This window comes from Oryza glaberrima, chromosome 6 (genome assembly GCF_000147395.1).
Source record: "Oryza glaberrima chromosome 6, OglaRS2, whole genome shotgun sequence".
NCBI lineage: Eukaryota > Viridiplantae > Streptophyta > Magnoliopsida > Poales > Poaceae > Oryza > Oryza glaberrima.
In genome coordinates, this window is record NC_068331.1 from 10,686,612 (window position 1) to 10,706,670 (window position 20,059).

A 20,059-nucleotide genomic window follows, 5' to 3' on the forward strand; every position below is an offset into this window, starting at 1 on the left:
ATACCATTATGTTCATTACACCTAAATCTTTACAACAAGATCTTACATGATTATATTACGATGAAAAAATATTTATATTTGTAAATTACTTTTATTATATACTTAAGTTACTTTTATCATATATATATAAGTTACTTTTAGATTTGACTAAATTACTTCTTAGACATATAAAAGTAAATTCAATAAAGTCTGAAAGTAGTAACATTGTCACGACATTAAAAGTAAATTCGTTGTAGGGATAAAAATATGACTTTATCTAGAAATTAAATTTAATCAACAAAGATCAACACACGTAAGTTTAACAATTTTTAAAAGTAACTTCAATGTTAATTGGAAGTAACTTTTGCATGGTTCAAGTTGAAAAGAGATACTAGATGGAGTACAAACTAGCTACCACTAGCTGTGTAGTCACGTCCAATGAAAAATGTATTAGTTAAAGTTACTTTCCTTTTGTTATAAGTTACTTCTATAATATATGTAAATTACTTTTAGGGTTTATTGAATTACTTTTATATGTCTAAGAAGTAATTTAGTGAAATCTAAAAGTAATTTAAATATATTATAAAAGTAATTTATTATTTTTCATCAAAATATAATCATGTGAGATCTTGTTATAAAGATTTAATTGTTACGAACATAACGGTGTAATCGGATTATAGATCGGATGAGTAGTTTAAGAAAAAAAATTGTATTTAAAGTATAGGTGGATAATGCCTTTTATAGATAGAGTGGTAGCTTGTTTAGACAAACCAGCTACCACTAGCTGTGTAGTCACGTCCATTGATATTGTGATCATATGTTTTCGATCTGCCTGATACTACTGGCTATATTCTAAACTCCACGAAATCATATCGGACCTAAAATCCCTATTTGTCCCATTAAAATTCATACGCTCGTTTTGGTCGGTCTTCCCTATTTCAGCTATTTGGTGCTCTACTGACCGACATGCCAAAAACACAGTATGAAAACAGTAAGAAACTTACTATTTATTATTATTTTCTATGTAAAAGGGGACATTTTCATATTTATGAATCTAATTATTTAGTGCCAACTATAATGAGGCGATGATAAAAATTAGAAAATCTAAATTTTTAGAATCGATAATCATGACAAAGATACTATTATTATATTAGTTTTACGAGAATATCAGCATGATCGGGAAATTTCCGTTTCACATAAAAATCACCCACCTAAATAATACTAATAAAATAGCGTGGTCCACCTACACCGAGTCCACAGTTCCACACAGGCGCACATCCCGTACCCACCCCGGCGTGGAAAGGAACCCCTGCTGCGTCACCGCTGGCGCTACCCACCAGCAGCGTCTTCCGTTGCCTCCTCCTTCCCAGTTCCCACTCCCACAGGTAGAGGAACTCAACTCATCACAACACCCCCCACCCCAGTCGCCCTCCCGGTCGTCGACGTCGTCGTCGTCGTCGTCGTCTTGGAGGCGAAGAAAGAATCCGGCCACCTATAAATATACTCCCCCCCCCACCCCCACGCCGACCTCACCGTCGCTGCCGTCCCCTCCTCCTCCCCCCTCGCAACCTCTCCCCGATTAAACCCCCGAAAACCTACCGTTCCATCGCAGCGGCGCGGCTCGGCACGGTGGTGGTGGGGGAGATGCACCTCTACAACGAGTGGCTGCCGCCGGCGGTGGCGGATGCGGCGGCACGGGAGCCCGCGGCGTTCTCCGGCGCGGTGGGGGAGGCGCGGGCGGCGTGGCGACCCGACGACCCGGACTCCGCCTACGCCACGCTCAAGTGGATCTCCGTCTTCGACCTGTAAAAATTTGCCCCTCCCCCTCCCAAGCCCCTCCCCCCCCCCCCCCTTCTGTTCTGTTCGTGTTTTCTAGGTTACGGCGGTGGAGGAGGCGGGTGTTTTTAGGTCCGGGTGGGGTTGCGATTTCGTGTTTCCTGATTGGGGCGCGACGAGATGAGGAGTAGCTCGGAATGGTGCGAATTGAATTTGGATAGTTCGGACTTCTGATCGGGGGGCGATCGCGTCTGGAATGGGGAACGATTCTATCCTGTAATCGTCGTGCAAAAATTTCCGTAGCTTGTTTAGTGCTTTTGGTGCTATCTAGTTACAGGCTATCTCATGAATTTGAGGTATGGTGCGCAGTAATGTTGCTTTTGGGGTTTAGAGCATGTGTTCCCAGCTAATGGCGGGGATAGGTCTAACTGCTGGTGGCACTGCGCTCTTAAGTCAAAACATGCGCCGTTATCACTTATATATTGATCACTGCATGGCATCGTTTGGTTTCATCACTGGATGACACCGTTATCACCCTCTGATTCTTACAAGGAGACCCTGCTGGAATTAGAAATTACTGTGCTGGTTTGAGCTATGGATCATGCTGACAAGGTTTCTAAAAGTACTTTTGACAATTAATGGTCTCTGAGTTGCGTTTTGAACTTTCTAGAAGCATGTTTGCTTATTCTTGAGCTGGTATATACAAATAGTATGTGGATTTTAACATTTGCTTTTGAGGGCTAACATTTCTCGGATTATTCGATCCAATTTGGGGATTTGAACAGCAGAGTAATTGGCAGAAGCATGTTGAATTAACCTTGTACTGGTGTACACAATTACCGTAGCTGCAAGCAATTTGCTCAACTCCCCTGTTTTTTTTCATGAACTTAATTTAAAATATTGAACGACCACAAAGTGCCACTGGAAAGAACTTTTCTCAATAAAATGAAAAGTATTTTTGTTGTGGGTGTGCCTCCATGATCCAAGTGCTGTGATAATAACAATGGCATCTCTGCTCTCTACTACTGGACATTTCATGTGACCCTATAATCCATCTTGTCTACCTTTTCTACCAGCACTGAAGTGATAACTGCATGGACATGTAACCCTAAACCCTATAAACCTATTCAAATCTCACATACTGTCTTGTGGCCCACAAAGTTGGCCTGCTAGTACCAAATAGTCTCCACCAGAATGAAAATTACCTGTTATCTAAAAAAAAAGGGTCTCCACTACCACTAGGTTCATCCCCGTTGTTTGTGAATTTAATTTTTTATATGTTAGATAGTAAACTGTAGTTAGTGTCAACATCCTGGTTACATTGTTTACAACTAGAGCAATGATATTCTTTTTGTAGGAAAGATACATAGATAACAACATAATTGAAAACGCTTGATACAAACAAATTGTTTAAGGCCTCCTGTGAGTTAATTTGGTTGGTTTCTGGGTTTACAAATGCAATTAATATAGATATTTTGTTTCTCTATGCATTTAGTTTTATCAACGCAAAGAGTGATATTTCTCCTGAGGATGTACACGCTCTTGTAGAGCTCGGGTTGGAGATATTTCATGCATCACAGAACAAGTTCGTTGTTCAGGTAATGCTAGCTATTTACGATTTCTATATGGCTGGTTTTGACCAGTTTGACTTCAGATGATCAATTTTTCCCTGGTAAATGAATGCAACCAGATTAAGTGGGGAGGCCTGCTCGTCAGGTTTTTGAAAAAGCATGCCAAGAGGATTTCACTTGGTGTGCAATGGAGGCCACTGTATGATACGTTGATAAGGACTCATTTCAAGAGGTATATTTCGAATCAAACACACTTTTTAAGTGACGAAGAATGACAAAAATAGCAGAGTTAATTTCATGTCTGTTACAGAAATATGGGACCTGAGGGCTGGAAAGTAAGGCAGCAGCACTTTGAGACTGTTACCTCATTGGTGCGTGCATCTAGGAGTTTGTTTCCTGAAGGTGCAGCTGCAGAGATTTGGTCAGAATTCAGGTTTGACTGCTTATTCTGACTTAAGCATGGGTTCTTTTACTTGTTTCATGCTCACTCCTATTCTCTTGCTGCGTTGTTAATTTTGTTATTTGTAACTCTGTGTTGTTGATACACCTCTATAAACCTGTACGGTATAGTGTTTAGCTTGACAAGATCTTACTGTAATCAACCAAGCATCTACCAAGATTAGAGGCTTTACCAGGATTCTACATGCCTAGAGACCTCTAGTGCAGGTCTACTACTTTTATTTTGGTAGCTACACACAATAAGAAATGTCCAAAGCATCAACTGAGTACTGTGGTGTTATGTTTGCATGATCCTCTAATTCTTGTACCATTATTTCTAATGTTATTGCTTTTCTATACTACCATTGCTGTTAAAATTTGGAAAAATACAATATGTGATTGATTTTTGTGAGTGACTATGGTAGCAGTTGTATTTACCAATGACATCCCATTGCACCATAGCAGTTTGCAATTTGTGCTTGACAATATGCTACCAACATTGAACTGCCTTACCTGATACTATATTGAACTACAGCCCCTTGCTGAAAAATCCATGGCATAACTCAGCATTTGAAGGCATTGGATTTCTTAGGCTGTTTCTTCCTGCAAACTCAAGGAATCAGGATCATTTCACGACGTAAGTGAAACAGGAAGATATTTGATCAATAAGCTTTTCCTTATATAGCTAGAAAATCTTCACTTATTGTTTTTCTATCTTCTGGTGTCTTTTTATGTAGTGATTGGATTGCAGAATGTCTTGACATATGGGGTTCTGTCACAAATTGTAACTTCTGGGATATTCAATGGGCTGCCATTGTAGCACGCTGTATAAAAGGTTCCATATCTGTTGACTGGGAAAAATTTATACCCTTATTGTTTACAAGATACTTGAACATGTTTGAGGTATGTTGTCATCTTAATTCATTCTATGGTACTAGCCAGCTCTATTGTTTGGAAGGTGGCGTGGATACTAGCTGGTTAACGTTTTGCATATGCTGCAAAACTGCATTTTCTATGAATCAAGTGTTGCAAGTTTAATTAATTGACAAGCATATTAGAATAGCAATCTATTTTGCTGTAACAAAAAATAATTAACTAAATAAAGGTTATTGGAATACTTGTATTTTTAAAAACTGAATCAGTTTCTGTAATCTTCTGTCCTTCATCTCTTGTATATAAACTGTCTGTGTAAATTATGTTATATTGCAGTGGGAGACTCTACCGCTGTTTCATTAAGAAAAAAAGGAAGCAGCTATTATTTTCATGTGCCCTGTAACTTGCTCGTTAAGTGTATCAAACATTTTATCATTTCTTACATGAAGGTGAACCAATGTTTTAAATAATGCAGTGGAATCATAGTGCTGGAGTGTTTCTGTTGTAGATAATTGCATTATAGACAATGAAACATGCATGATCTTGTTTGCCATATGCATAGTTTGATCATTTGTGCAGTAGAGACGCATGTCTTGTGCTATTTAACTGTCATAAAAGCACCATTATATGTAAAATATTTTGATCCACGCAAAAAGTTGCTTGATAAAATACTCTCAATTTATTTTGATACTGTTACTTTCTCTATGCTTAGGTTCCTATATCAAGTGGGAGTGGGTCATACCCCTTTCCATTGAACGTGCCTAGGAACACAAGATTTTTATTTTCCAGTAAGACTAGAACTCCTTCCAAGGCAATTGCAAAGTCCATCGTAAGTTATTCGTATGCTGTTTTCTTTAATTTTTGTACAAAGGGAACATAGAGATGCAATTTTTATGATACTTTGTAAAATTCATCTTGTTCCTTTGTTTGACTAGTGCAAAACACATATATTCGTTTTGAAGAATATAAAGTTCAGGTGGGCTGGATTACAGCCTTCTGTGGAGTCCTAAGAAAATAGGAAAACTAATTTCAATAAGGAGCCATACCTATTTTATTTTTAAAAATAAGTTCTTTTGCAGGTATACCTTTTGAAGCCTAAAAGTCTGGCATTGGATCATTTTGAGAAGCTCGTAAATTTTCTAGAACAGTCTGTCTTCTGACCTCTGGACCCTTTTGTGGTTGCTGCACTGGCCTTCTTTTTTAATTTTAACTAGATTTGTTTAAACTTGTAGGTTCTATCATCCATCAAATGGGGGTCGGTGGACCTACTCATTGGAGCGTTTCTTACGATATCTTGTTCTTTACTTTGAAAGACGCCTTCAGCATGAACAATTGTAAGAGAATCTTTGACTTGCGTGACAACTTGCAAGATGTTTTTCTTATCGATTGCATCATCATCTGATGTTATATTTGCACTACAGTGAAGCACTGGATGACAAACACAATCAATTTTGTTTGGGAAAAGAAGAAAGATGTGGTTTTGTCAAAGTAGTCCTGAAATTACTGGATCGTGGTCAGTACAGCAAGGATGATTCTCTTGCTGACACTGTGTCTATTGCAACTTCAATCCTATCTTATGTTGAACCATCCCTTGTGCTTCCATTTGTTGCAACTAATTTCCAGCTAGCCTTAGAGACAGTAAGTTGAATTTATGCTGTATATTTCATATTTTTTCCATAGAGATTTTGTTGCAACTAATTTGCACCCCCTTCTCAAGTTCATATTTTTGTTGGAAAAACGAACTTACTGTTTTAATTTATTCGAACAGACTACAGCTACCCACCAGTTAAAGTATGCTGTCACATCTGTTGCATTTTCTGGACGTGCACTTATTCTAAGTTCTCTATGTTCGTCTCAATCTGATGATAGTAGCACTGCTGATACATTAAATGATCTTATTGTTACTTCTCTTTCAAATGCGTTACTTGGTATGGATGCCAATGATCCTCCTAAAACTATAGCTACGATGCAGCTAATTGGTTCCATATTTTCAAACGTAAGTGTATTTATCTTTCTCACCTTTTCTTGCACTGTTGAACTTACAATTGCTATACTGAGCATCCTTTGGTGTTTATAGCTAGCCACAGCTGGTTTCAGTGATGATGTGCCTGCTTTCCTCCAAACCTCCTATCTGTCAGAGTGGCTTGATGAATTCTTTTGTCGGTTGTTTTCTGTCCTTCAGAATTTGGAATCAAGTAGTCCTATGTAAGCGGCAAAACTAAATTCCTGTATTTAACTTATTGTTACCCGATATCTTTCAGAACATGGCAGTTGACATCTTGTTTCATCTGGATATTGCAGTAATGAGGGTTACCAAAGCTCAATCATGTCAGGAACTTTTCTTGTTGAGGACAGCCCATACTATTTTTGCATGCTAGAAATTGTTCTGGGGAAGTTATCAAAACCTTTATTTAATCAGGTATTGCACTAGTTAGAAGTTGATCCACTTTGCTGTCCTTAAACCTATGAATTTCCTGTCATGCACATGTTTCCTCATATTTTTTTTTCAACTGGCAGTCCCTGAAGAAAATTGCCAAGTTTGTTAATGCAAATATCCTTCCTGGTGCTACTTCAGAGGTTGGACTTCTTTGTTGTGCCTGCGTTCATTCATATCCTGAGGAGACTGCACTCTACCTTGTAAAACCCATCTTAATGACTATCATGTCCTCCTTTGAGGGTACACCAACAACTGGTTATGTTGGAAGAGAAGTTCCTAGCAAAATAGCTACTAAGGTTTGTTCAGAACTTAGAATTTTCATTTCTTGAATCGTTACATGTGTTTACATACAGTTGTGCTTGCTAAAAATGCAGGCTACACTTTCTCCTGCTCTGGAAACAGCATTAGACTACTACCTGCGGGTTTTGGCTATTGCTATCAGTTATGCTGGCCCTGTCTTGCTCAACTATAGACAAGAATTTAAAAATATAATAACATCATCATTCCAGGCCCCTTCGTGGAAGGTTCATATTTCCTTCATCATTTTGTACTTTTGGATACATACGTATATATTACAATTTGAAATGATGGATTCCATCTTTTGAATACCTAGGTCAATGGAGCTGGTGATCACCTCCTTCGCTCTCTGCTAGGAAGCCTGGTTTCATATTATCCAATAGATCAGTATAAGTATGTTTACAATATGAATACCCATTTTAAGGGCATGAGCAATGGTTTAGACAACTGCTACCTGTATAAACTTTACACATTATATTTAGATAATGTACAAACAACTTGTACAATAGATTTGTCTAATTAGTGGTTCATATAATCAATGATTTACAATTGATAGATGATATGATGCTATCTATTCGACCATTTGCTGATCCAGATGGCATCCTTCTCTCTCTGATTTCACCTTCCTCCACTTCAGTCCTACGTGGCATCCCCTCCTAGATTCTGACACACACCATTGTTCTCGCCCCAAGAAAAACTGCTTTTACCTATTTTAAAAAGATTGCTTATTTTGTAGGCCCTTTTCTTGTCAGCTCATTGCTAATATTATTGAACCATGGGGCTGTTCGAAAGCTCATCAGGACAGGGAAGTTGAAATGTTAAATTTCACTCCAAAGTGGCATGATCCCAGTCAAGATGAACTATCTTTTGCAAATGAATTGTTAGAATTTCATTTCCAATCAGCATTGGAAGATCTTGTGAGTATCTGTCAAAGAAAAAATCATTCCGAGACAGGTAAATATTCTAGTTTTGACCATGGAATGAATCCTCTCTTTTTTTTTTTCCCATTGGGTGCTCAAGTAGAGGGGGCAATGAATGTCATGTTATTAAAAAAATGGTACATGCATGTTTAAGTCTTTATGATCATGTTTGTTGACTGCAAGCTGATTACAGTAGTGTTGATGCTTAATTGTTTACCTATTTAAGTATTTACTTTTATTAGATGATTCCTTCATCTGGTGTGTTGTTTTTCTTTTAACAGGACAAGAGAAGGAGCACCTAAAAGTAACCCTATTACGCATTCATTCTGCATTGCAGGGTGTAATGTCTTGCTTACCTGAAATGCGGCCATCATATAAAGATGGGAAATCCAAGGTAGTGGAGCCCATAATTTTTATTGCAGGATCTGCTGGTAGCACTGTTGGCAACTCAGAAATGCGTGAAAAGGCTGCTGAACTTGTACATGTAGCTTGCAGGTGAACATTTGTTTCTTGTACACCCAAATTTATCTGCTTAGTCTTTTTTAGCTTATTTTGTCTCACCATTTGCATTTCTTCCAATAGGTACTTGTTGAAAGAAAGAACTGATGATAGTATACTCCTAGCACTTGTTGTACGTGTCATTGATGCTTTAGTAAACTATGGTATGTTAATTAACTATGCTCAAAGACTCATACTGGGGTGTAGATTTGCCTGTTTATATATTCTACTGCTGTAGGTAGCTTGGAATATGAAGAATGGTCGAGCCATTTTCAAGCTTGGAAGTTAGAGTCTGCTTCCATAATTGAGCCTCCATGCAACTTTATTATCCCATTTCATTCTCAAGGCAAAAAGAGGTATTGTCCTATTTTGTTCAGTCTGATTCTAGTATATGGATTTTGAGTGAGTTCATTTTTTTTTTTTTTGTCTCCAATAGGCCTAGATGGGCACTTGTTGATAAAGCACACTTGCATAATACATGGAGAAGTTCACAATCATCATACCATAGATACCGTACAAATGCTGATGTATCTCCATCTAGCCTCATGGTTAATTTGATGAATGATCTCCTAGATCTCTCACTACACAACTATGAAACTGTTCGCTCGTAAGTGCTCTAGCTCTTTCTTCCTCTTTCAAGCTTGCTTATGTATTTAGTTATTTGTATATGCCGATATAGTTTCACTTGTGGCTAAGCTTTATTATTCATTTAATTGGAATATTACTATCAACATACGCATCCACTTTATGAACTCAACAATCGATGAAATTGGTTGTGTTTTGCTGAAAACCAGGCAAACAAGAAACAACTTCTTATCTTTTCAAAAGGGGGTATTTCAATTGCTTACACGACACCCTTTGAGCCATTTCTTTTAAATAATACATGCATATTTGCTCTTAGAAATGGTCCAAAATTCAATGCTAAATGTGAAGTTGGCTGTTTTTTTTTTTTTTTTTTTTTTTTTTTTTTTTTTTTTTTTTTGTGGGGGGGGGGGGGGGGGGATGAGACCTCACAAAAACTTTCTTTATTTTTGCAAATGACCTTCTTGGAAAACATTTTTATATATCCGGAGGAGAATTTTATTTCATCTATTGCATTTTTGTAATATGTAGATATTATTAATTTATTGTAACCTCATTGTATAAATTGAGTTTTGATCGATGGGTTATGTGGTCATGCCAGATATTACCACTTCACTTTGTTCTGATGTTTCCATTTTTCTGCATTATTTTTATCCTTTATCCTGAGCAGAATTTTATTTCATCTATGCATTTTTGTAATATGAATACTACAAAACAAATGGATAGTATTCTATTTGTAGTTACTTCATTGGCTGGTTATTGATTTTGACCTAATTGCATTAATGAAGTATTGATCAAATAATTTATTGTAACCTCATTTTATAATTGAGTCCTGATTGATGGATTATTTGGTCATGCCAGATATTACCACTTTACTTTCTTCTGATGTTTCCATTTTTGTGATTATTTTAATCCAGGTATTCTGGAAGATCCCTTACAAAATTACTTAAGCGCTGGCCTTCTCTAATTTCTAACTGTGTCCTCACATTGACTGATAATTTGCGAGATTCAAAAGCACCTGAACATACGGTGCTTGGTTCTTGCAATATTCTTGGAACTCAGACTGTTTTGAGACACTTGACAACTGTATGTCTATTTTCACAATTTATGTAATTTAGTGTTAAGTTATTCATAAGGGCAAAGATAGTTAAGTTATTAAATTAGTGTTGACAATGCTAACATCACTATTCCATGCAGGACTCGGTATCACTCTCTTCATTTATCATGGGCATCTTGGAGAGGTAGTAGGCACTACTCTATGTTTGTCCTGTTATTTCTAATAATTTGGAACTCAGTTGTTCGATATGTTTCATTGTAAATTATACTTAAAAAAATAAAAATAATCGGCACTCCGCATAGAGGAGAAACTTGAAAGTGAGACACCTGTTTGACATGTCTTTTTTCTTTGTAGCTCTCATCATGAATCGCTCAAGTGTCAGAAAGCTATTACTGAGGTACAATTCAATAATAGAACATGAAGGTGGTCATGAGATAATTTATTACTTCTAAAATATTCTGTATACATTCTTTACAGCTCTTTGTGAAGTATAACATACGTTTCTCTGGGATATCAAGGAGATTTTTCAAGAATACAGAATGTGAAGCAGACAAGCCAGGATTTATCAGTTTAGTTCCTAAAATAAATGCTTTGAGTTTTGAGAGTAATAGTCTGCATTGGCGGTAAGCAATTGATATAACCGAACCAAATTTGATATATCTCTGTGACATATGGCACTTTGAGGCTTTAACCTTGAAATATTTAAGATTCATGTCTTCTGATAGATATACACCAAATCAAATATTTCCTCTATTTTCTTCAGTTCACTACCTTTTGCTGTTGATTTTTTCCCCACCAAGTTCTGAACCTTGCCATATCTTTACCCACTTTGACTAATTTTCCATGATTGCAACTTCTGCTACCTCATCATCATCAGTCTTTCATAACATTAATTAATCCTCAAATTATTGAATGAAAATATTTCTGGTAGTATTAACAACAACATTAATAATAGAAAGCACATAGTATGTGCAAATTGTTGAATTGAATTAGCTCGATAAACACATAATAACAAAAATATATGATTTTAGATGCATCCACCCTGAATCATGGTGCAAATGTACCATGACAAATTCTGAAACAATTCGACTGCATTGAGATAAAATGGACCCATCATTTTACAGAAAGAAAAAAAAAGTACATGCAAACGCAAAAATGACAAAATTCAATGCACTATAGAGGACTATCTTTTTTATTTATCAATATGTAGACTAGATTTAAATTTGTTTTTTTTATGATAAACTTTATTTTGTGTGAATGCTTTTAGAATTTCAATTTTTCATGACCATTTGCACTGTATCTTGAAGAGGATGCCCCATGTTGCCCCAGATATTTTTCCCTTTTGTTGATAGGTCTAGGTCTCAAGTCCAGACCGGCAGGTCACCGGTTGGGCCACTTGTTTATCATAATTAACATTAGTTAACATTAATTTGAATCAATAGTATTTTACTACCGCATTTTCATATGCTATATTAATATACATGTATGTTGAAAGAAGCTTGTGCATCGAAGTAGCTGCATATGCAAAGTCAGCCTCCAGATGGAAAGTCAGCCTCGACCACATCAATATATTTTAGGAATAAATTGCACCATTGGTATAACAAGTTGAGAATTTGTACCTTGAGTTGTTCATCTTGTTTAAGTGATGGGTTACCATGTGGCATTGACTGGCATGCCAGTTTGCTCTATGTTTAGTTTTTCATTTTGCAGAAAACCTCTCCCATTCTTGATCTCTCTCTTACTCACATCCTGTTCCTATTTCATCAATGACCATAGCTTTCATCTGTCACCTTTCTTACCCCACCTCACTCTATCCATTACCCTGCATATATGAACTTAGGAAAAACGCCGGGGTGGGGGTGGGGGGATAGAGTGGTTAACTGGTTGTACTCTGAGCAGTCACACAGTAAAATGGAGTTGATCATATGCACCACTTCTACAAAGACAAATGCTGCCCAACTGTTCAGTGCCTTGTTTCTAATAATAGTTCAGATTCGATGGTAACTGTTGTCAGAGTACAATTAATTGTTTCAGCCATTAATATATAACCTTGGAACTTTTGTATTCTCAGATACAATTTGATGGCCAACAGAGTGCTTCTGTTGCTAATTCTGGCATCAAGAAGTGAATCTGACATACATTCACAAATCTTGGCAGAAACAGCTGGTATGGATAGCTTACTCTCTTTGGTGGTTTCTTGTATTTGTCAACCATGATATATTTTCTTTCTTTATGTTCATGAAAAATAAAATTTGATACTTGTATCCTCAAATTTATTACTTAGAACTTAGAACAACTTTTTTTTTTTGTGTAGGTCATTTCTTAAGGAACTTGAAGAGTCAACTACCCCACTCGAGGATGCTTGCAATTTCTGCTCTGAATACACTATTACAAGGATCACCTGATAAGGCATCTCTTCAAGATTCACAACAATCATTAGATCGCCCTGAAGAAGGAAGCATTTTGTCCACAGGAGAAATTTTGAATAATATAATTCGGGAGGATGGATTTATGAGTGAGACTCTAAACAGTCTATCTCATGTCCATATTATTTCTGATAATGATGGTTCATCGAAAGCAAGTTATGGTGCTTCATCTTTTCAAAGCGGTTCTGATAAAGCAATCACTTACTTCTATTTTGATTTCTCTGCGTCATGGCCACGCACGCCAAGTTGGATTTCTTTAGTGGGTGGTGACACATTTTATTCCAGCTTTGCTAGGATATTTAAAAGGCTAATACAGCAATGTGGAATGCCTGTAATATCATCGCTTCAGAATGCATTGGAAGAGTTTCTTAGTTCAAAAGAAAGATCAAGGCAATGTGTGGCAGCTGAAGCGATGGCTGGGATGCTTCACTCTGATGTGACTGGGAATTTGGAGTCTGGGAACAACTGGTTGATACTTCAGTTGCAGAAAATTATGCTTTCACCATCTGTGGAATCGGTTCCTGAATGGGCAGCTTGCATTCGATATGCTGTTACTGGGAAAGAAAGATCTGGAAGTCGTGCTCCTGTTCTCAGAGAGAAATTATTAGATTGCTTATGCACGCCAGTTCCTCAGTCCGTGGCCACCAGTGTACTTGCCAAGAGATATTCTTTTCTGTCTGTTGCTTTAATCGAAATATCTGCACCAAAAATGTCTCCAGCTGAGGAGCTGTACCATGTTAAAATTCTCGATGAACTGCTTGCCAACATGAGCCATCCGTCGGCCCAGGTAGCGTTGATTCACTTGATCATAGTATATCTTAATCTTGTCTTTTTTTAGTTTCAATTTTATATTATTTTGAGTTTTCATTTCAGTTATACCCGAATAACATTTCCTTGTCTTTTAAAGAAAAAATGTTTGTTTCCTCTTTGTCTTTTGACAATGTGGTAACATGCAACCCCATTCACTAGGATTTAGGGTCTGATTATGCATGTTCTAGTCCAGATAGGTTCACTGGATCTTGGGCTTGGCAAGTACAAACTCGTAGATTTGTGATATTTCCTGCTAACTGGAGAAGGCTTACACTATCTTCTGTCGGGATAGTTGTTAGGAATTAAAGATATGGTTTATTAGGAAAGTAGAGGTTGTATTCTCAACAGACAAGGGACTGGTCACGTGAATAGTACCCCTGGGATACTGTAGCCAAGAATCATCACTATATAAGGGACCCATGTATTTCATTATAATTAAGCAATAAAGAAAACTAAAGTTAGGTTTAGCTTGATCAGTGTCTCCTAGTGATCAGGACAAGCCCTCCACCTACAAAAGTGATATACCCTTTGTCCCCCCTATCATAAGTCAACACCCATAACACTGAAAGTTCAATTCTCCTTGTTTTTCCTGATTCACTAGGCTGTAATCTGTTTGGGATTAGCAACAGGTTGTCATTTAGAGCTGACAAAGAACCATAACATACTTATTGCTGAACATCACAATATTGCACCACTTAACTATTTCAGAACATTATGTTTCTGCTCCATTTGTTCAATATGTGGTATTATACACTTTTGAAGTTCTTTTAACTATTTTTGGAAATGTACACTATGCACAATAACACATGTAATGATGCATCTGAGCTTAGGTAGAATTGGTCAACACTGTTTATATTTATCATAATTCAAACACAATTCACATAATATATTTAGAAAAATTTCTGAGCTTATTGTATCAACTAGTTTATGGTTTGACAATTTGCCACTACCACATGGTCACCCTTTTTTTTTTGTCAAAAAAGGAATTGCCTTGGAGGATTTAACTGAGCTAAGCCTATTCACCTTCCATTGTGTTCAGATAAGAGAAGCAATTGGTGTGACCATATGTATTGCATGCTCAAATATGCGATTATCTAGGTTATTTGGGCATGGTGATTCTCTAGATGTTTCTGGGGATGTAAGCATGACTGAACAAACAGGGAGTGAGAACTGGTCAAAACAGTTGACAGATGGAGCTACTGAATTATCTATCAGTATACAAAATAATATTTCTAAGCAACTGGAGTCAACACCATTTTCAGTAACTGAAAATGGCTTGGACAAGAAAGAGGAGGCTGATGTGAAAAGAATGGAAACGGTCCTTACTTTATGCTTCTCTCCAAACTGAAAATTCCACAATTCATTTGGCATGTTTCAAACTTATCTTGTTCTTGCTTCTTTTGCAGATTTTTCACTTCATAATTGCATCGCTGAAGTCTGGGAGATCATCTGTTCTACTGGATGTTATTATCGGACTCATCTACCCTGTTCTCTCATTACAGGTATACATCTTATGTTTACATGATGACATGATTTTTTTTTTCTCGAAAATGCAGAACTGCGCCTCATTATATTAAGAAAGAGAAAGGGGCTAGAGCCCTACAACACACCACACACGACCCACACCACTCAACACAACTCCCAACTCAGAAAACTCATTTGTTCTTTTCTCTGGTTTTCAAATCATTATTTATGTAATGACTTGAGTCTTCCCTTTTCTTGTTGAAGGCTTGACAAACATGAAATTTCTTCCAAGTTGTGCCTTTTTGTATTAAGTGGTCTGAAAATTTTCACCATAGTTTTTGTTTGTCTACTACTCCCTCCGGGTTGATAATACTTGTCGTTTTGGACAAGGGCACGGTCTCCAAAAAACAACTTTAACCATTATTTTCTATTATAATATATATAAAAGTGTTAACAAATATATGATCTTATTAAAGTATTTTTTAAGACCAATCTATACATATAGTCACCATATTTGAAAGAGAAATATTTTGAAAATGATTGATAATCAAAGATTCTAAAGTTTGACCTCACCCTTGTCCAAAACGACAAGTATTATCAACCCGGAGGGAGTAGAAGACATAAGCGTTTGAGAACCTTTGGATTAACATCTTTGTTTGGATATTTGTCTGAATTTAGTGACTCTAATAGATTAATAACAATAGGAGTTTTAACACTTTGGCTGAACTATCATGTATCTGTAGGAAACATCAAACAAAGATTTGTCATTGCTTGCGAAGTCAGCTTTTGAGTTGCTGAAGTGGCGTATTTTACAACGGCCTTTTCTTGAAACTGCTATTATGACTATTCTTTCTTCAGCCAATGATCCAAACTGGCGGACCAGATCTGCATTGTTATCATATCTCAGGACATTTACGTACAGGTTGAATTTCAGATCTCTTGATTTGCTAGTGTATCAATTATTATGATAAATGTGTTGTCCGTAATTTATTTTGTTCTTCCCTAGTATTCCCTAGTATTGTGCTCAGTTATAGGAAGATGCCTTGATTGAATCTTACCATGATTTGTGAGTTGTTATTTACTAGAGTAAATTTATTGATAATCAAACTTGCCTTCCTGGATCTATGTCGCCGTAATGAGAAACTAGTTATTTAGTCATCAAAATTGTGTACGTCACTATGTTGTTCAAGTGAGGTAGGTCACTTTGTGGTTGCTGAGCATGGTGCTGATCTGGGACTAGGAACTGCACGGCCAACATGTGGCTGCCCCATTCCATGTAAATCCATTTATTACAAGATCCCCCAATCACCTTCTCGTCCTCCTATCCCATCCCTTTCTTTCCAGTCCACTGAGCAAAGCACCCCAAAGCCCTAGTTACCAAATGCCACAACCTGCAAAATGCCCATATGCTGCTTCAGTAGGGAGATTGATCCAGGAGGGTAAATCTTATTCTTTTTTTTTTTAATCTAAAGGCAAGATATATGATCAGATTTCACGCTTTAGTATCCTTAGGAAGGGATGGGAAGGAGGGGAGAGGGTTTGATTGAGTAACAAAGTCAATTGCAGAGCAGTGTGACATCCATATGAAACATGGTATCACAGATTACAAGGGTTAAGGATGGATATTTCAACAACTACATAAACAAACACAAAAGAAGATTTGCATTGGACAATGCCATTCCAGTTTGCCAGCTACAGCTACATCGCATTTGCTAAAATGATGGGTGGGTGAGAAAGGGCATTGTGAAGGACCCTTCACTAGCAACATCGCATATTTGGAAGTTTTTTTCCCCCACTAAGGTTGCCCCTAGGATATCCATCTTGTCCCTTGGATTTAGATTCTACATCTCATAGTGGATGGGTATCAAACCTCGTAGCTAAGAAATAGGGCATGTCCATGCTGCATATACTAGAAAAACCACCTAATCATGTCACTCGAATTACTTGTACCAGTTCCATGACTAAGTTTCTTAGTTTCTGAGTTCGCTGACCTCTATTTGAACCACTGACAAATTTGATGTCTCACTGCTGTCTTTTGCTCTTGACACTATATCCTCATCAAGGGCAGTAGGATGTAGAAACACATTTGCGCTCCTGTATTGCAGATCTGTAATATTTCTTTATTAAGTCAGCTGGCTTTTTGAGACTTATAGCTGATGGAAAATAAATGCATTATCTTTGTCGCAGGCATACATTCATTCTTTCCAGCTCAGAGAAATCACAAATTTGGCAAACAATTGAGAAGTTACTTGTGGATAGTCAAGTTGAGGCAAGTATATATGTTTATTTGGCCTGTACCGTACATACTTGTTTTTCTCTTGTAATATTCCTTCTAAAAAAATTGTCTCAGCCTTCTAATTTCTAGCCTTTAACTTTGCATTAGCACCCATATGAAAGCAATACTGTTCTTATTAAAGATGCTGTCAGTGAAGTCTTATGCTGTCAACTGTATGAATTTTGTTGCTGTATTTCCAGGTTAGGGAACATGCTGCTGGTGTCCTTGCAAGCTTAATGAAGGGCATAGATAAAGACCTCTCTAAGGACTTTCGAGATCGGTCATATGCACAAGCTCAGCGTATCCTTCATACACGGCAAAGGTTAATTTTTTGCTGATTTTTATATTACTCTCTAGTCTCTTCATATCACTGATTTGTTAAAAAGATACTACATACTAGTATGTTTTATACCTGCTGCTTCTTGCAGAGGTGCAAAGTCAGGCCACTCTGTTGCTACTATCCATGGTGCAGTTCTTGCTTTGACGGCTTCAGTGCTTTCTGTTCCATACGACATGCCAAGGTACCTTCGTGACTTCAATCCTTGTCTTTTTCGTCTAAAGAGGACGATGTAGTTAGATTCTTCGTCAAATCACATCCTAGTGGCCTACTTCCAAATATGGTGGCTACTTTACTGTTCTGTTTGTTTTTAAACGGACTTTTCGTTGTCTTTGCAGCTGGCTTCCTAGTCATGTAACTCTGCTGGCACGCTTTATTCGTGAGCCCTCTCCCATAAAATCAACGGTCACAAAAGCCGTCGCCGAATTCAAGCGGACGCATGCTGACACATGGAGCATCCAGAAGGAGGCCTTCACGGAAGACGAATTGGAGGCAAGCTCAAAGCGGTTCCCTTTCAACCATCCTTTCTGATCACAACACAAGTTGACGCTCGCTCACATATTTGATCCTTTTGTGAATGCAGGTCCTCCGTGATACATCGTCCTCATCGTCATACTTTGCTTAGATATAAGGACCACAAGATTAATTTTCAAGTAAATTCATATAGAATATTTTGTATGGCTGATGAGATTGCCTCCATACTTGGTGGATCATATACATATAGTTACATCCTGTAGCTTCGGTTTTATTTCCACAGATAAAGGTTTTTCGTCGTACAAAGTCAGGCACGTGGTATATATGTCGAATATGAGCTGAGATTATGAGATACAGTATGTTACAGTCAGGCACATTGCTTCTGCAGTTTCTTTCAGCAGCGGGTTCGAGTAGTTCACAATTAACTGCGGCTCGATGGATGCATACATTTTACTCACCCAGCCGGGTGCCCGGGTGCTGCTGATTGCAGTTGCAGTAAGTAATTCCGATAAGAGTACATGCGTCTTCTTCGTAACAAAATTTTCAATCTCTGCCACTGGCAACCCTTATCCAGTACACGCACAGCATCTGATTTCCTTTGATCCGGTACACGGCCGCCACATGGTATCAGTTGAGCAGCCAAAGTAAAATACATTGCTTTTATATAGTACAAGTACACACATGGTAGTGACTGCAAGTACGCTGCGTGCTAAACATACAGGCTTGTTTATTAAGGCCTGTTTAGTTCCCGAAGAACTTTTCACACGTATTAAATATATATAAAAAACTAATTACACAGATTGCGTGTAAATTGCGAGACAGATCTTTTAAGCCTAATCGCGTCATGATTTGACAATGTGGTGCTACAGTAAACATTTGCTAATGATGGATTAATTAAGCTTAATAAATTTGTCTTGTAGTTTACAGACGAAATATGTAATTTGTTTTATTATTAGACTACGTTTAATACTTTAAATGTGCGTCCGTATATCTGATGTGACACGCCAAAGTTTTTAATCCCTGAAACTAAACAGGGCCAACACTGCGTGGTAGAGTATATACAACAAGTAGTACATGCATGTTAGAGCCTGCAAGTACACTGCTTGTTAAGCATACAAGCTTGTTGTATATAGTGTATCATGAAACACCTGGTATACTATGGTCCTCGAGGTATCATGATACACCTGGTATCTCAAGGTATCATTTGGTACCTCGAGACATCATTCGGTATCCTCAAATTATCACCTACGGTACCCTTGAGGTATCATTTGGTACCCTCAACATATCGCCCGTGGTCCTCGAGGTATCATGAGATACACTCAGTACCTCACGGTATCATTTGGTACGCTTGAGGTACCATGATACATATGATACCCTCGAGGTATCATCTAGTACGCTCAAAGTATCACCTACAGTATCCTTAAGGTAGCGCCCGTGGTCCTCGAGGTATCATGATACATATGGGTTATACATGGGGATTTTTTAGGTATCAGGTTTGTTATAGTGATACATTTAGTCTCTATGCTCTAGAAAGAGATATCAAGTGATTCAAATAAAAAACACAAAGAAAGGAAAAGAATAGTGAAAAGAAAAAAAAAAGGAAAAAATGTATGGTTGGGCCGTGGCCCAATACACAGGAGCGCAACAGCCCTACCGGGCCAGCTGGCCTATCCACGTACTCACTCTATCCCATAATATAAGGCATGTACACATTCCAAGATTCAACTTTAAAAACATTTAACCAACAATTATTATAATATAAATTAAATTTTATTTGTTAAAATTATTATCATTGGATTGACATTTAAATTTACTTTAAGATGGTTATAAATTTGTTGCATAAAC

General features: G+C 37.4%; 1 protein-coding gene across 1 annotated transcript; it reads left to right on the forward strand.

Moving 5' to 3' along the window:
* Positions 1 to 1,355: 1,355 nt before the first annotated feature.
* Positions 1,356 to 18,584, forward strand: LOC127775377 (proteasome activator subunit 4). The gene is made up of 35 exons (XM_052301600.1): positions 1,356 to 1,784; positions 3,251 to 3,353; positions 3,446 to 3,558; positions 3,637 to 3,759; positions 4,300 to 4,401; positions 4,502 to 4,667; positions 5,350 to 5,466; positions 5,717 to 5,784; positions 5,870 to 5,971; positions 6,059 to 6,275; positions 6,406 to 6,633; positions 6,715 to 6,842; positions 6,939 to 7,056; positions 7,155 to 7,370; positions 7,449 to 7,598; positions 7,688 to 7,764; positions 8,108 to 8,325; positions 8,573 to 8,786; positions 8,874 to 8,953; positions 9,028 to 9,145; positions 9,226 to 9,396; positions 10,289 to 10,457; positions 10,569 to 10,612; positions 10,783 to 10,825; positions 10,906 to 11,051; positions 12,500 to 12,594; positions 12,743 to 13,641; positions 14,704 to 14,982; positions 15,071 to 15,166; positions 15,872 to 16,050; positions 17,316 to 17,397; positions 17,604 to 17,725; positions 17,832 to 17,924; positions 18,079 to 18,232; positions 18,324 to 18,584. The coding sequence occupies exons 1-35, from the start codon at positions 1,624 to 1,626 to the stop codon at positions 18,363 to 18,365; spliced, it is 5,433 nt and encodes a 1,810-aa protein (XP_052157560.1). The 5' UTR covers positions 1,356 to 1,623; the 3' UTR covers positions 18,366 to 18,584.
* Positions 18,585 to 20,059: the final 1,475 nt, after the last annotated feature.

What these genes read in the sequence shown, in the direction of transcription:
- LOC127775377 (XM_052301600.1), top strand. Translation starts at nt 1,624, where the DNA reads ATGCACCTCTACAACGAGTGGCTGCCGCCGGCGGTGGCGGATGCGGCG. An exon ending in GATACTTGAACATGTTTGAG is followed by an intron (nt 4,668 to 5,349) that starts GTATGTTGTCAT and finishes CTCTATGCTTAG; the next exon opens with GTTCCTATATCAAGTGGGAG. An exon ending in TCCAGGCCCCTTCGTGGAAG is followed by an intron (nt 7,599 to 7,687) that starts GTTCATATTTCC and finishes TTGAATACCTAG; the next exon opens with GTCAATGGAGCTGGTGATCA.